This window comes from Carcharhinus amblyrhynchos, chromosome 14 (assembly GCF_965287045.1).
Source record: "Carcharhinus amblyrhynchos chromosome 14, sCarAmb.v2.hapA, whole genome shotgun sequence".
NCBI classification, from domain to species: Eukaryota; Metazoa; Chordata; class Chondrichthyes; order Carcharhiniformes; family Carcharhinidae; genus Carcharhinus; species Carcharhinus amblyrhynchos.
Window position 1 is genome coordinate 53410195 of NC_137337.1, and position 13365 is coordinate 53423559.

General features: G+C 39.7%; 1 protein-coding gene across 7 annotated transcripts in view; it reads left to right on the top strand.

The window, feature by feature from the left end:
• The window catches only part of hectd1 (HECT domain containing 1), a 123178-nt gene that overhangs the window by 25105 nt on the left and 84708 nt on the right, over nt 1–13365 (top strand). For all 7 annotated transcript variants that reach the window (XM_080202878.1, XM_080202883.1, XM_080202881.1 and 4 more), the window contains exons 3-9: nt 482–709; nt 2908–3192; nt 3845–4115; nt 4205–4281; nt 4470–4568; nt 11138–11252; nt 12660–12834. In XM_080202878.1, the coding sequence (XP_080059004.1) occupies nt 482–709; nt 2908–3192; nt 3845–4115; nt 4205–4281; nt 4470–4568; nt 11138–11252; nt 12660–12834 (1250 nt within the window). The remainder of the gene's footprint in view (nt 1–481; nt 710–2907; nt 3193–3844; nt 4116–4204; nt 4282–4469; nt 4569–11137; nt 11253–12659; nt 12835–13365) is intronic.

Here is a 13365-nt window from a genome sequence, read left to right on the forward strand (position 1 = left end):
CAAAGCTGATGGTACTCAAATATGGTTAATTATTTCAGGGAAAAAAGATTGTGATTTTAATAATGGCATTGACAGCCACAAGTGGATCATAGTTCTAGAATTTGAGACCAAAGTTATTGTTCTTTTTGATATTTAATAGTTCAGAAAATGCTCCTTGCTCATTTATCAAATCAATCAATATTTAAGAGAAATGCAAACTTTGTATTTTGAATGTTACCTTGGGATTGGTCAGTGTATCTCAACTGGGGATCTGAATTTCCCTTCCAGATAAGATTTGATCCTTATTTTTCTATTGTTATCCTTGTCACTGCTATTTTGTCTCTGCTAAAAGCTGCTTGTCTTTGAATTATTTTTCTTCAAATAACAGCATTTAGAAACTTTATTGTAACTATTGTTATGACAAAATTGTTTTTTAGTTGGTACAAAAATGAAACAGAGTAATATTCATACCATTGACCATGATTGCGATTTGATTTTATAGGTCCTTGAACTCATCTGTACTCGAGAATCAGGAGCAGTATTTGAAGCTGGAGGCTTAAATTGTGTGTTAACTTTTATAAGGGATAGTGGTCATCTTGTACATAAAGACACTTTACATTCTGCAATGGCTGTAGTTTCCAGGCTTTGTGGAAAAATGGAGCCTCAAGATTCATCACTTGAGACTTGTGTGGAGTCTTTGTCTAGTTTATTGAAACACGAAGATCCCCAAGTAAGTAGAGCAATGTCTTGGTGCCATTTATTTTTATACAGGTACCTTTTAAACAGCACTACAGGTTTTCTTTTTCTTTCTTTCTCCCTTCTCCCACCACCGCCATATCTTCAAAAATTGCTTTTCCTAGACAGAGTTAAGTTGGTTGTTTTTACATTCTACATAGAATTTAACATTTCTATGTATTGAATGTTTATTTCTATTTCACTGTGGAGTATCATCAACTGAGTCACTTCATGTTTACATTGGCACATTTTCTAGCTTTAGCTATTGGACTGTGTTCTCTAGTTAATAATTTCTGATTAATCTAGAGGCATTTCAGTTCACGTTGACACTCAACGTGAGAAAGGTCAATGTGCATGTCTAGTGACCAGTGTTGGCAGATTTCTGGAAGGGACTTTTGCTGCTCAAATCACGTTAGTCTGTATTTATATATTGAGGATTATGTTTCGCTGGAGCAGCATTAAAATATTTTTTACTACTTCACTTGGTGGACTATAGGCACTCAAAATTGAAGAGGTTAGTTTCTGATTGATTATTAGCCCAACTGATGTTTTGGTATTTTCTGGAGTTAATATCTTTTTGCCATTTTCATCCTGTCCATTCTGTACCCCTAATTGACTCTGTGTTGTTCTCAGCTTCACTTCTTTGTTCTCCAGTGAATGATAGCAAATTAATACAATTCAGAAGCTGAGTCAGGGCTCCTTTGAAATTAGAGTTTTGTTTGCATTTAATGCACAATTTGAATTACAGCCTTTTAATAGTGGACGTGTAGGTAAGGAACAGTTCTGAATCTGGGCACTGAGACGCAACTTGGGCACACCAAGTAATACCGCAGATGCATAGATGTTGGGCTGTACTGACTGGAAGATCGGCAGTCTAGGAATATCCTCTTGCAGCTTTGCTTCCAAATATATTGTTCCAAAATGCTGCATAATTTATAGAGGCTGCTTGGCTGAATTTTGTTGATTGGCATTTCCAGATTGGAAATTATGAAGAGACACTGCTTAACATAATGAAGGAGTGATTTACAAGCAGGTCTTTCCAAAGGGAAGCAATATGATATGTTTTTACCAGGCTCTTTTCATGTTGGGAAGGGTGTAAACTTTGCTGGAACAACAGTTGAAATTCAAACATTTTGATTGTAGTGTTACAAAACAGAGGGATTAATTAACATTACTTGACCCTCTCAAATATATTCATCTTAAATTTTTAGTTGGTTTTAAATAGATTTTCAGACACGAAAAGGCAGAGGGAAGTTTTAATTATATACTTTTTGACTACTGTTACAAAGGGGAGGTTGACCTGAGAAATAACACGCAATCATTCAGAAGAACCTCCCTTCATTGTCTGTTAAGTGTGCAAAGTAGTAATATCTGCGCTTCAACAACCTTTCTTGGTTAAGTCAAAATAGCTACCTGAGACTCTTTGAAAATGCAACAAGTCACACTTAAACTAAACAGGTTAACTAAACTATTAACAAACAGAACAAAATACTGTTCTAATGGAATGCCCTATGGCTATACACAATTCCCACTTTTTGAAAAAAAAACAGAATTTCTAGTCACTCTCAAATTATAACCAGAAAATTATATCTTCTGGAATCTTTTTTTTTGCTGACTCTTGTCTTCACCATCTTCTGTTGGTACCTTTGCGATTGAGATAAGACTTTCTTTTAAGACATAAATTTGGCCGTAACCCTGTTAGAGACATTTGCTGGCTCTCTCTCTCAAAGGCTGTGGCAAAGGCTGGCTCACAGAGGGAGTACATGGCTGAGGCAGTTGCTGTCTGGCTCTTATAACCCTGATGACATACTAAAATCCTCATGGTGGATTGGTTTATAGGTTATCAAAACATCAAATTCAAATCTGATAGGCTGCTGTTATTCAAAGTGCCTAGTTTAATCTGGTTAATATTAAAGAACAACCTGTTTTCTTGGCAGCACCGCTGCCTAGCCCCGTGATACAATCACTCTGTGCTCTCTATGTACTGAATTGCACCTGCATCCCTTTTAACTCTCTAAGCTTAGCAAGAAATCCTACCTTTTTTAACAGACCATGCAATTTTACAACTCTTAACATTTTAGAATTTTAAAATAATTTTACCAACACTAATTTCTCAAAACTACTAATCTTGATTTTCAGTTCTGAGTGGCAAACTATAATCCAAATAGTAGATTGGCCTTTTTTTACTTCCAGGTGTCAGATGGAGCTTTGCGTTGTTTTGCTTCTTTAGCAGACAGGTTCACTCGTCGTGGAGTTGATCCAGCTCCTTTAGCAAAACATGGATTGACAGAAGAGCTGCTTTCTCGCATGGCAGCAGCAGGAGGTTTAGTGGCAGGAGCATCTTCATCTGCTTGTAAACCAGGCCGTACTTCCACTGGAGCAACTCCCAATGCAGCCGATTCTAAACTGAGTAACCAAGTATCAACGATAGTTAGTCTGCTATCCACGCTCTGCAGAGGCTCTCCTGTTGTGACACATGTAAGGATTCAACCTTTTTTCAACTTCCTACTTGTGTATATTTTTGTAACAAACTGTAGAAAGATGTTAAACACATTACTGTTTTGAAAAATGCATAGAAAAACGTTAAATTTATTACTGTTGTGCACCTTGATGGGGCATGTTCAAGTGTTGCCAAAATGTTATAAATGATAAAATAGACAGTACTTCATGATTCCTGTTAAGAGTTTATCTTTTCAATTAAAGTATGATATTCATTGGAGGATCTTGGAACTCTGGATTAATTGGATTGTCCTCCAGATATGATTAATGTTCAGTTTATAATTGGATTTATTCATAACTTTCCTGAAGTAAGAAATCAAGCATAGGATTTGAGTGCTGCATTTGAATCTGAAATCAGAAATGTTATGAAACATAAAGACAGAAGATGCTGGAAATACTTCACAGGTCAGACAGAATCTCGAGAGAAACAGTGAACATTTCAGATCGCTGACTTTTCATCAGAAACAATCAAATCACAGATCTAAAATCTGATCTCTCTTTACAGCTCAAATTAAAATGAAGCACTTATCAATACTCGTATACCCAGTACTTGATGAGGTTGAAATTATTTGCATTCTACCCTAAGATTTGTTGTTTGGCACTGTAGTGTTAATAAATGCTTTCCCCCTAGGATTTATTAAGATCAGCACTACCTGACTCGATAGAAAGTGCACTACAAGGTGATGAAAGATGTGTGCTTGACACTATGCGATTGGTGGATCTACTTCTGGTATTACTTTTTGAAGGACGGAAAGCTTTGCCAAAGTCCAGTGCTGGCTCCACCGGCAGGATACCTGGCCTTCGGAGGTTAGATAGTTCTGGTGAACGCTCTCATCGGCAGCTTATTGATTGCATCCGTAGTAAAGACACTGATGCATTGATAGATGCCATTGATACCGGAGGTAGGTCAATATCAATAATACAAATATTGTTTCTTAATGCAAAATGTGCCTTCCCCCAAACTAATTCTTCTTTATGACTTTTTGTGTAGCATTTGAAGTGAATTTTATGGATGATGTTGGCCAAACTCTCCTGAATTGGGCCTCGGCTTTTGGAACTCAGGAAATGGTAAGAAAACTTAGCAACTTTAGAACAGGTCTTAAAGTCTGTGCTTTATTCTTGTAAATATGGTATGAATGAAAAAGTAATTAACTTGATAACACTTTGAAGTACCTAATTAGATATTGAAAAATATCTCTTCACGTATTAAAAATTGAGTAGAAAAGCCTAACACCAGAATGGCTTATCTTTTTCAGGTGGAATTTCTTTGTGAGAGGGGTGCAGATGTTAATAGGGGTCAAAGATCCTCATCTTTGCACTATGCAGCTTGCTTTGGAAGGCCACAAGTTGCAAAGGTATGACTTGATTATTTTCCTGTAGTTAACTATTGCCGAAAAGATAAATTTCCTATTAGCTTGCTTGATGAAAGGTACTGAGCCATTCTGTGCAGTCCTAGGTGCTTTGCTTGATTTGTTGGGTTAGGGAACAGCTAAGAAAAGAATTATCATCGCAGCTGCTTGAAAAAAATACTGTGTACATTTCTGAGTTGATCATATGCATAATGAATAACCACTTAAATTAATTACTAGAGGGTGGCTGGTGCTATCTCGTGATCCTCGCAAAACTCCAATTAAAACATCTTATATTTTCATTGATGCTGTCCTCCGTAATTACAGTATGATTTTAGGGCTAAAGGATGAAGGAGCGGCACTCTGAAAGCTAGTGGTGTTTGCTACCAAATAAACCTGTTAGACTTTAACCTGGCATTGTGAGACCTCTTACTGTGTTTGCCCCAGTCCAAGGCTGGCATCTCCACATCATGACTATCGCATGATGTCAGGGATCAACGTATTTGTGTGGTGATGAGATGACTGATCTGAGCTCTAGAAAAATTGTGAGAGTTGAGAGCTGGAATAGGCAGGCTATTCAGCCCTACAGAAGGAACATCTTTTCAACATCTACTTTGCCGATCCCCCTCAGAATTGTTTCTTTCTATAAGATCTCCTCTCGTCTAAACTCTGAGCATAGGCTCAACCTTTCCTCGTAAACCAAATCCCTTCAATTAAAGGATTGAACCATGCTTTCAACCTGTTCTGCCATCTTCAACAATTAATCGTATATGTAACCAGGCACCTCTGCTTCTGCATCCCTTTAGAATTGTACCCTTTTATATTTTCACCCTCCGTCCTCTCAACCAAAATGAATCATTTCACAGTCCTGCATTGAATTTCATCTATTATTTGTTTGCCCATTCTTCCAACTTGCCCCATGTCCTTTTGAAGTTCTAAACTGTAATACTTCTAATTTTGTATCATTCTCAAGTTTTGAAATTTTGTGCCTTGTACACCAAAGCCTAGACTTTTAATGTGTTTGCGGTTTTCCAATCTGTTGGGAATTTCCAGGATCTAGTGAAATTTGAAAAATTAGAATTACCATCTCTTCAGACACTTTCATGACCCATGGCTGCTGTTCTTGCCTGTTCTTGGTTCCATTCGTTTTTCAAGTTCTTTTTCTCTAGTGACAGCAAAAAAAAGTTCTCCCTTTAGCAGTTTGATTTTCTGCTATTCTTGAGATGCTTTCAAGGCCCCGTACTATGAAGACAGATGAAAAGCGTTTGTTCAAAATTTTTGTCATTTCTTTTGATAGCTATTATTCATTCCCCAGCCTCATTTTCAAAGTGTCTGATGTTTACTTAACTCTTTTATATACTTTTCAAAGTGCTTCCTGTCAGGTTTTATATTTCTTTCTAATTTACTCATATTCCAAATTCTTCCTTTTTTTAGTTATCTTTCGCTGGCTTCTAAAATTTTTCCAATCTCCAGGTTTACTGTCAGTCTTTTATGGTGTTATATGCCTTTCTTAATTTTGTACAGTTGTTGATTTGATTCGTTCATGGGCAGTGCTGGCTGGGCCATCTCTGCTCACCCTAATTGAGGGAGCAATTAAGAGTCAATTACATTGTTATCAGCTGTAGGCCAGAACAGGTAAGGACGGCAGATTTTCTTTATAGGACAGTAATGAACCAGATTTGTTTTCACAATAATGTGTTCATGGTTGGCATTAGACTTTTAATTCCGGATTTTTATTGAATATAAATTTCACCATATGTGGTGGGAGGGTTTAACCTGTATCCCCAGAACATTGCCCTGGGTCTCTGGAATACTGTTCCAGTGATAATTCTACTATGCTACTGCCTTTGCCTTATTTAGCCAACCATGGGTACTGCATCCAGAGTATTCCTCTGGCACAGAATCATACAAGGAAATGCCTAGGGTGGGATTTTCTGGTCTGGTCCTGCCTGAAAGTCAGTGAACTGTTGGCTGGGCCATCAAATCTTGCAGCAGGGCCTCAAAATCCCCGCCCCAATCTTTCTGACACAGAGCCACTTGAGGAAATCTACCGAAGGCAGGTAACCAAAAATCTGGTCAAAAACGTAAATGTTACAGAATGTCAGGAGGGAAGATGTGCAAACGTAGAAAGGGGGGACTTGATAGCTTCAGGACTCTGGTAGTTGAAGACACGATGACCGGTTAGAAAGGGACAGACTTGAGGAGCACTAGTGTCTCAAAGTTGTGGGGCTGACGGAGATTGCATTTAGGAAGGTGGGAAGTCAAGAAGGAATTTGTTAAATGAATTTGAAACAGGAACTAATGCAAATTAGATAACTCTGCCAGCAGGTACAATTACAGGTTTAGAAAGCATAGAACGTTGCAAACAAGCCAGCAGGCGGCACATGACACAGTGGTTAGCAGTGTTGGCTCTCAGCGCGAGGGACCCAGGTTCAATTGTCTGTGTGGAGACTTTCTTCCCATGTCTGCGTGGGTTTCCTCCGAGTGCAGGACTAGGGGGCACAGCCTCAAGGTGGGGTGGGGGGGGGGGGTGGTGCAGTTTAGAATGGAGTTGAGGAGGAACTTCTTCACTCAAAGGGTGGTGAATCTCTGGAATTCTCTGCCTGTTGAACTGGTGGAGGCTACCTCGCTAAATATATTTAAGTCATGGGTAGATAGGTTTTTGGCAGACAAGGGAACTAAGGGTTATGGGGAGAAAGTGGGAAAGTGGAACTGATTCACTTCAGATCAGCCATGATCTTATTGAATGGTGGGGCAGGCTTGAAGGGCTAGATGGCCTACTCCTGCTCCTATTTCTTATGTTCTTATGTGCTCTGGTTTCCTTCCACAGTCCGCAGATGTGTGGGTTAGGTTGATTGGCCATGCTAAGTTGACCCTAGTGGCAGGGGGATTTGCAGGATAAGTGTGTGGGTTGCGGATGTGGGGCCTGAGTGAGATTGTGGTCAGTGCAGACTTGATGGGCCGAATGGTGCCCTTTTCTACTGTGGGGATTCCAAGTACATTAGAATTCTGAAGTCTAGAAATGATTTGAGGCATGGATGAGGGTTTTGGTAGTAGCTGGAGTCAAAGACAAAAATGAGTAACTGTCGGCCAGTTATTCTAATGTCTATTGTGAGAAAACTTGTTATCAATTTGAAATAAAATTGCGAAGCATTTGGAAATGCAAGGTATAACCAAGAACAGCCAGCATAGATTTGTCAACCATGTCTTATTGACACAGTGGGGTGGGACCCAAAGCAGCAGTAAGGAGACGGAAGAGAAGGTTGAGGACAGCAGAGAAGTTGAAGAGAGCACATTAAATAGTAAAGACAGTGTCAATAATTCTAGTGCTGAACAGACCAGGCAAAAGCAAGACAGAGCATGGAAGTCCAGATTAAACTGCATTTATTTCAATGCAAGAGACCTGACAGGCAAGGCAGGTGAACTCAGGGCATGGATGGGTACCCTGGGATACTGTAGCACTTACTGAAACATAGCTAAGGAAAGGGAAGGACAGGAAGATAGAACAGAAGGTGGTTTGGGGTGGGTGGGGGGGGGGGGGGGGGGAGGGGGTGCGAGTTGCACTTTTGATTTAAGGAAACTATCAGAACAGTGCTGACAGTGGATATGTCCAAGGGTTCGCCCACTGACACTATATGGGTTGAACTGCGAAATAAAAAGATCAGTTTGGGGTTGGACTATAGGCTCCCAAATAGTCGGTGGGAAATTGTGGAACAAATATGTAAGGCGATTACAGATAGCTCCAAGAAAAATAGGGTGGTAATAGACAATTTTAACTTTCCCAACATTGAATGGGACAGCCGTAGTATTAGAGGCTTGGATAGAAAGAAATTTGTTGAGTGTATTCAGGAGGAATTTCTCACTCAGTATGTGGATGGCCTGACTAGGGAGGGGACAAAACTTGACGTCCTCTTGGGAAATTAAGGATGGGCAGGTGACAGAAGTGCAAGTGAGGGATCACTTTAGGACCAGTGTCCATAGTTCTGGTCCTAAACTAAGTTTTAAGATGGCTTTGGAGAATGATAGGTGTGTCCCAAAAGTTAAAATTCTAAATTGGGGCAAGGCCAATTTTGATGGTATCAGGCAGGAACTTTCAAAAGTTAATTGGGGGAGTCTGTGGGAAGGCAAAGGGACCTCAGGTAAGTGGGAGACCTTCAAAAGTGTGTTAACCAGTGTTCAGGGTAAGCAAATTCCTCTTGGAATAAAGGGCAAGGCTGGTAGAAGAAGGGAACCCTGGATGACTTGAGATATTGAGGCCCTGGTCAAGAAGAAGAAGGAGGCACATGACATGCGTAGGCAGTTGGGATCAAGTGGATCCCTTGAAGAGTATAGAAGGTATCGGAGTAGACTTAAGTGGGAAATCAGCAGGGCAAAAGGGGACACGAGATTGTCCTGGCACACAAGGCAAAGGATGATCCAAAGAGCTTTGACAAATACATAAAGGACAAAAGAGTAACTAGAGAGATAGTAGAACCTCTGAAGGATCAACAGGGTCATTTGTGTGCAGATCCACAAGAAATGGGTGAGATCCTAAATAAATATTTCTCATCAGTATTTATTATTGAGAAAAGCATGGATGTTTTGGGAACTTGGGGAAATAAATAGTGATGTCTTGAGAAGCGTACGTATTACAGAGCAGGTGGTGCTGGAAGCCTTAAAGCGCATCAAGGTAGATAAATCCCGGAGACCTGATGAAGTGTATCCTAGAACACTGGGAGGCTAGGGAGGAAATTGCAGAGATACTTGAATGATCGGAAGTCACAGAACATAAGAACATAAGAAATAGGAGCAGGAGTAGGCCACAGGTAAGGTATCTGAAGAGGGTGGCAAATGTTGTGACTTTGTTTAAAAAGGGCAGCAGGGAAAAGCCTCGGGACTACAGGCCAGTGGGCTTCACATCTATTGTGGGTAAGTTGTTGGAAGGTATTTTGAGAGACAAAATCTACGTGCATTTAGAGGTGCAAGGGCTGATTAGGGACAGTCAGCATGGCTTTGTGATGGAAAATCATATCTCACAAATTTTTGAAGGGGTAACTAAGAAGGTAGATGAGGGCAAAGCAGTTGATGTTGTCTACATGTACTTTAGCAAGTCCTTTCACAAGATACCACATGGTAGGTTATTGCATGAGGTTAAGTCTCACGGGATCCAGGATGAGGTAGCGAAATGGATACAAAATTGGTTTGATGACAGAAGACAGAGGGTGGTTGAAGAGAGCTGTTTTCCAATTTTTTTTCAAATCGGAAGCCTGTGCCCAGTGGTGTGCCTTAGATCAGTGCTGGATCCACTGTTATTTGTCATTTATATAAATGATTTGGATGAAAATATGGAAGGCATTGGTTAGTAAGTTTGCAGATGACACCAAGATTGGTGGCATAGTGGACAGTGAAGAAGGTTATCTTGATTAATTGGGCCAGTGGGCTGACGAATGGCCGATGGAGTTTGATTTGGATAAATGCAAGATGATGCATTTTGGTCAATCGAACCAGGGCAGGACTTACTCAATTAAGAGGGTGTTGAAGAGAGTTACAAAACAGAGATTCTAGGGATACAGGTTGCTTGAGAGGGGAGTCAGAGTGGTGAAGAAGGCAGTCAGCATGCTTGGTTTCATTGGTCAGAACATTGAATGCATGAGTTGGGATGTCTTGTTGAAGTTGTACAAGACGTTGATAAGGCCATACTTGGAATACTGTGTATAGCTCTGTCACCCTATTATAGAAAGGATATTATTAAACTAGAAAGAGTGCAGAAAAGATTTACTAGGATGCTCCCAGGACTTGATGGATTGAGTTATAAGGAGAGGCTGAATGGACTGGGACTTTTTTCTCTAGGGTGTAGGAGGCTTATGGGTGATTTTATAGAGGTCTGTAAAATAATGAGGGACATTGACTATCTAGTTGATCTATGTCTTTTCCCAAAAGTAGGGGAGTCTAAAACTAGAGGGCATTGATGTAAGGTGAGAGGGGAGAGATACAGAAGTGCCCTGAAGGGCAATTTTTTTCAGAGAGCGATGAGTGGAACAAGCTGCCAGAGGTAGTAGTAGAGGTGGGGACAATATGGTCTTCTAAAAAAATTTCAGACAGTTACATGGGTAAGATGCTATAGAGGGATATGGGCCAACTGGGACTAGCTCAGGTGTTCAAAAAAGGGGCGGCATGGACAAGTTGAAAGGTCTGTTTCCATGCTGTAAACCTCGCTGACTATATAATTATTTTTGGAGATGACTGAACAGATAAACTAATGCGATATATACAAATTTCATATTTTGAGGGGAAATGGTGCAGTTTAGGAGTAATATAAGCACAAACAGGTTGGCATGAACTATTAATAATTATCATTTCTTTGCAGATTTTTAACTGGACAGTTGTAGGACAGTCTGTTTAAAACATGTCAATTAATGGATAATTGCGTGATGGTAGCATTAATTTCTTGTCCAGTGTCAAAACTATTTACTAATACAATATTTAGTGAGAATATTTGAATAAAAAAAGAAAATCACGTAATGATGTGAGAGGAGAGTTAAGAAATTTATTACATTGAATCTGGTGAGTGAAAATCTTGGATTTTTTTACTATAGACTCTGTTGAGGCATGGAGCAAATCCAGACCTACGTGATGAAGATGGTAAAACACCTCTGGACAAAGCACGTGAGAGAGGCCACAGTGAGGTGGTAGCTATATTGCAATCTCCAGGTTAGAAAGCTTGTTTAACATCAAGTCAAAGTAACATTTTTTCTTCTTGATGACTTCAAAATTGGACCTATGTGACAACATTTAGTGCAACATTTAATGCATATTCTTAAGAGGATGTTACATTGGCTGGTTCAGTGCATTGTGCTTATCCTGTATCCACTGGTTCCTTTGTTTAAAATGTTAGAATTTAAACTTGAATATGAGTTCAAAATGTTTCTTCAGAAGATGAACAATAGGAGCAGGAACAGATCACACAAGCTCCCAAACCTGTTCTGCTATTCAATTAGAATTTTTTCACTTATGCTTTCCTGTCTGCATGTCCCATGATGTCCTTAATGTCCAAAAATCTGTCCATGTCTGCCTTCAATATTTTCAACAGTTGGTCATCTACAGCCCCCTGGGTAGAATATTTCAGAGATTCACAACCCTCTGAAGAAACCTCAGTAAAAATGGCTTCATTAAGCCTCCAAATTGCTACAGTTTCACACTAAACAATAATGTCATATTTGATCTTGTAATGTATTAAGTATTCTTTGCTGCAGATTTGCAAGGTTAATAGTATTTCTGTTACTATTTAAAAAATTCAGACTTTTGAATGAAAGAGATCATCACCATGCCATATGCCTTTGGGTCTCCACATGGCAAGTTCCTCTGTATGTAGAAATGAAGTACTTATTATCCAAGAGGCTTTGTAAATATGTGCACATCCTCGTCTTTATTGTATCAAAGCATAAGATATTTGTCCATTTTTAAATAAACAGTAACTTGGTTGCTTCTGACAATTAAGTACAGCTAAATTCCAACTGTTGTAATTGGCAGACTTCCTTCTTGTAATGTCTTGCTGTGATTGAAGAAACAAAATTCTCATGCTTTCCCTTTCTTTCTCTCCCATCCTTTGCCAAAACTAACTGAACTTTCACTTAGTTTGAAAGTGCATGGATCTGTAGCACAAACTAGTCATAACTTGACACTAACTGCAAATATTTTTGGGGAGGCCATACGAAGGACCAGAAAAATGGAAGATTTATGCTAATACAGTTAGGGATGGCCTTATCTAGAGTTCCATTCTACGTAAGATAGTGGCAAAATACTGCAGATGCTGGAAACTGAAGGAAAAAACAGAAGATGTTGGTGAAAACCAGGTCTGACAGCATCTGTGAAGGGAGTAGAGCCAACATTTTGAGTCAGGACATTCATCAGAGAAACATTGGCTCTATTCTCTCTCTGCAGATGCTGACAGACCTGAGTTTTTCCATTCTACGTCAGGTTGCACTGTACTTTGCAGTGGAGTACTGTGTGTGAGGAATGAGTTGTATTCCTTTGCGGTGCCATTCCTTCTATTGTGCATAGGATTTCCCCAACAGAAAAAAATGATTAAATGGTGTATTTTAATTGTAATGCCTTTAGGAGATTGGATGTGCCCTGTGAATAAAGGTGAAGATAAGAAAAAGAAAGATGCCAACCGAGAGGATGACGATGGAAATGAACCAAAGGGAGATCCTGAAATGGCCCCATTGTACTTGAAAAGATTGTTGCCAGTATTTGCACAGACGTTTCAGCAAACTATGCTGCCATCCATCAGGTATATTTTTCAAATCAATTACAGATTTCTTGATTTTTGGCAGGAACGTTTTGTTGGCAACTTCTGAGGAAAAGCAGCAATAAAAATGTAATTTGGTTGTAATCTGGCTGTTAGCCATCTTTGCTAGTAATGTAGGTACTGTAGCTAACAAAGAGACCATGGGTGAAATTTTCCCTGAAATACACTAAATGTGGTAGCTGGCATGGAAATTCGCATTTTTTCCATCCGGAGCAATGGTGGGGTTTTGCTCCATATTGCCGACTATCCACCTAATTAAAAATTCCTGCACGTGAAACCTGCCTGATGACTGATTCACCCACTCCAACATGACCTCACTGCTTCCACATTGCAGGGGCCATATTTCAATTGCCATAGTGTGGACACTTCTCAACACTTGTAACATAGAAGCTCTCCATTGAAAACATAACCCTAAAGACAAAGTAGTTTGTGGTCCCCAGATTTAGTGATGCCTCACTTGAATGCCTGCTGGATGCCATGGAAGCCTGCTGCGATATCCTGTACCCTGGTTCT